At 44.3% G+C, this 3897-nt stretch overlaps 1 protein-coding gene across 4 annotated transcripts in view; it reads right to left on the minus strand.

The window, feature by feature from the left end:
• ARHGEF6 (Rac/Cdc42 guanine nucleotide exchange factor 6) overlaps positions 1-3897 on the minus strand; it is a 117390-nt gene that overhangs the window by 3004 nt on the left and 110489 nt on the right. For all 4 annotated transcript variants that reach the window (XM_023508515.1, XM_003802657.3, XM_012813258.2 and 1 more), the window contains 2 exons: positions 2461-2560; positions 807-861 (listed from right to left, as the gene is read on the minus strand). In XM_023508515.1, the coding sequence (XP_023364283.1) occupies positions 807-861; positions 2461-2560 (155 nt within the window). The remainder of the gene's footprint in view (positions 1-806; positions 862-2460; positions 2561-3897) is intronic.

Below are 3897 nucleotides of genomic sequence, written 5' to 3' on the forward strand. Positions count from 1 at the left end.
TCATTGTTGTTTGGCGGGCCCAGGCTGGATTCGAACCTGCCAGTTCAGGTATATGTGGCTGGCGCCTTAGCCGCTTGAGCCACAGGCACCAAGCCTGATTCATTAGGTCTTAAAGCAAACTCCATATCTTCCTTGATACACCAACCTCTCCTCCTCCTGTGGCTGGTTCCTAATCTACACACAGGGCACCACCATATCGAACCAGATACCCAGGGAAGAAGCTCCATCTTTAATCCCTGGCTTTTTCTTGATGTTGGCATCACATTGTCATAGTCCATAGGTTCCAACTCCGTGATGCAGTTCTTTGACATTTGTCCTCCTCCTTCACAGCCTCACTGGCCTGCCTCGGGTCAGGACATGGATATGTCTCATCCTGAGTTTTGTAAGAACCTCCTAAATGGACTTCCAGTCCCTGGTCTCTCTTTGCTCCCATTTATCCCTCATACTGTCACCAGCTATGTCATTCCTCACACACAAGGTAGAAGCGGCATACGGAGAACTATACTATATCTGCAGGAAAGCCCTGTCTTTTCTGAAGGTCTGTTTCTGGATGGCAGGGAACAGGAAAGTCAGAACTAAATTTGTGACCCTATTGCAAAGCACTGAATAGGAATACAAGCAAGCTTCAGGAATCCAAACCCAAGGCAATGTGGAAAAATCAACAGAACTTACCATGAAGACACAAGGAAAATAAGAATCCCCTGTCGGCACCTTGCTCCTGGACCTTTCCTGACAACACTTCCAGTGTGTGGCAAGGAAGACGAGTGGTTCTGTTATTTGACAAAATGACTTTCACATTTTATTACCTGTTTCAGTTCCTTGACCTCATCCTTCAAGGCATAAACAGTGTCAACGAGACTCCTAGAACACAAGGATAGGATTCAGAGGTGAACGGCTACCTCTGAAGGATTGTTACATAATACGTAATAATAAAAACAGCTTTGTAAAGTTGTTATACCATACTTTTTAGAAAATAACAAGAAAAAAGTCTATATATGTTCAACACAGATGCAAGCCTCCAATTTTCTTCCCCAAACATTTTCAACCCATGTTTGGTTGACTCTGCAGATGCAGAACCCATGTATGCAGAGAGCTGGCTCTCGTCACCACGCTGTGTATTAACTAGCTCTCCAGAACTGAGATCTGGTGCCCTCTGACCAACATTTCCCCATTTTCTCCTCTTCTTGGTACCTGGAAACCCCATTCTACTCTCTGCTCTCATGGGTCTGCCTTTTTAGATTCCCACCATAAGGTTCTCATTTGTCTAACTTTGGAGGAGGAATGAACATCACCTAATGTACAATGAGAGGTGTCGCAGGGCTCTGCCTATTCTACAACACCTCTGCTATGCCACTGCCCTTCTCAGCTCTCTGACCCCACATGATATGAAGTCAGGGGTATCATTTCTGGAAGATCTCATATATTACCAAAAAAAAAAAAAAAGGATGAAGTGTTCTGAGAGGGCCTCTCTGTCTCTGTCTTTCTCTCTGGACAAGACTTTAGAGATGTAAGTTTCAGTTCCCATCCTACTACTCCTGAAACCATGTGTAAACACTTTCCTTCCTTCTCATCCTTGCTTGGTCTTAATTTCATCACATATAAAATGGGACTAATACCACACTTCCTGAAAAAACTCAAAAGGTTGTACAGATTAACATAGCTAGAGTAATAATTTGTATAATTATCATTATTTATTGAGTGCTAACCTTTATTGTTCCATGTAACCTCATAACAATTCTGAAAGTATTACTACCACCCCCATTTTACAGATGAGAACACTGAGGCACAGAGAGGTGAAGGAAGTTGCCCCAGGTCACAGAGCTAATGAGTCACTGGGAGCTGGACCATCCTTTCCCATTTTGCCATGTCACTTTATACGCCAGCTATAAAGCTATGTTGAGAAGCACCTTGAAATATGCTATCCTAAGCAAATTTTGGCCTGACTTCAGAAATGACTCAAATGAATTATTTGGCTACTTCGTGTTTAATTTATGAGCTGCAAGGTATTTAACCTGATTTTCCCTCATCGGTCACACTCAGTACTGTGCAAAGGTAAGCCAGAGACTTAATTTCCCTGAACCTCAGTTTCCTTGCCTGTAGAAGTGGCAAGAGTAATGCTTATCTCACCAGATTGCTGTAGGATTTTAAATGAGGTCAAGTATGTGAAAGTACAGCTCCTGACTCAAAAAATGTAAGAGATGTGTCTCGGGGACCTCCTACACCCATCCAGAGCACTGATAGTCTCCTGTGCCCTGCACTAGCTTAGGGTATGGAGCTGCTCTGCAGGGCTCGGGTGCCTCTGCCTCTCCTTCCCCCACTTCCTTTGTTGGGGAATAGCCCTCAAGGCTCCCAACTGTGTGGGCTCACAAGGTCACATTCCCAGATGAGGAGGTGCTGCCCAGCCAGCCCTTCTTGCCAGGGACCATACAAACCAGGCAAGGATTAGCCAGCTCTACTTACTTTTCCTCCATGATGGTCTGTCCATTGCTTCTGGTTTCTTCAATGATGAGTTTCTCTTCTTCAGGCAGTAAGACCTGTGGGACTGAATCTTTGCGGGCACCTACAGACAAGGATTGCAAGAGACGGAAGGGGCAGAGTTACTAGTGAAGAGTATTTGTAGGTGTTAGTTCCTTTCCACTATTATTACAAAAGGGTCTCTGTTCACAGCATACGGCTGCATCGCACCCAGAAGGCAATCACCTAACATTTGCTCACTAAATCTTCCTGACATGAGAGATTTTATTTGTTTAATGGAACAGTAAATTTATTTCAGGTTAACGTGAGGGTACAAACAACCAGGTCAAAATATTTGATTTTGTAAGGGAGAACTGCTCTCGTGGTTATGTCTCACACATAAAAGGTGTGCCAAACACCCCCATCCCATGCCCATTCAGTGAGAGCACCGCACCTGTCCCTCCCTCAGTACCCCTTCCCCAACTTGAATTGAAATGAATTTTTCTCCTATGTGGGCATCCATCAGATCATCTACTGGCTTCATACTAGTATTGAGTACATTGGATATTTGCTGTTCCATTCTTGTGATACTTTACTAAGAAGAATGTGTTCCAACTCCATCCAGGGTATTACAAAATGTGTGAAGTCACCATCTTTTTTATGGCTGAATAGTATTCCATGGTGGGTATGTACCATAATTTGTTAATCCATTCCTGACTTGATTGGCATTTAGGAAAAGGTGAAATATATTGATTCAGTCTTCTTGTGTTTATTAGAGGTGGGCATTTCACACTCAGAGAAATAATAGGAAAGGGACTCTGTAATACCTGTCCCCAGCTGAGGCCCCTGTTTATTCCTATTTTGCCTCCCCCTAAACAAAGAGCAGACTAGTGATCATCACCCCTGCAAGTCTCCAGGAAAAGACACACCATATCCTATGCTGTGGTGGTCTGTGATTGTAGTAAAGGTCAGTCGTTCTCCTTCCAGTCCCATAGGGTAAGGAAAGGCCACTTAAGGTCATTTTGATCAAGGGTAGAGTGAGGTTGGCAAAGATACAGGTGTCCTGACTGTTCTCTGCTCAGAGTGTCTCCAGGCCCCAGGGCAGAAAAGGCAACGAAAGAGACACAAAGCCCTGACCAAACAGCGTCCCTGCACCTCCAACCTGCCCCCACTCTGACTCTTTCTTCTCTAAGCTCCAGTGCTTCTACTTTGGTCTCTCTGAGCCACTGGCCTCCTCTCTTCTAGGCCAAGTGCCTTCAGAGATGTGTGCATTCATCACCTTCACTCCATCACCTCCCCTTTCCTGATATCAGATGTTTCTCTGCCTTCCCCAGGGCATAGCACTTTATAACTGCTTAATACAGTCAGCCCCCCCATATCTACAGGGTCCACATCTGCAAATTCAATATATCTCAGATGGAAAATATTTCCTTTTTTTTTTTT

Source organism: Otolemur garnettii, unplaced genomic scaffold (genome assembly GCF_000181295.1).
Source record: "Otolemur garnettii isolate 467f Iridium unplaced genomic scaffold, OtoGar3 scaffold00252, whole genome shotgun sequence".
NCBI lineage: Eukaryota > Metazoa > Chordata > Mammalia > Primates > Galagidae > Otolemur > Otolemur garnettii.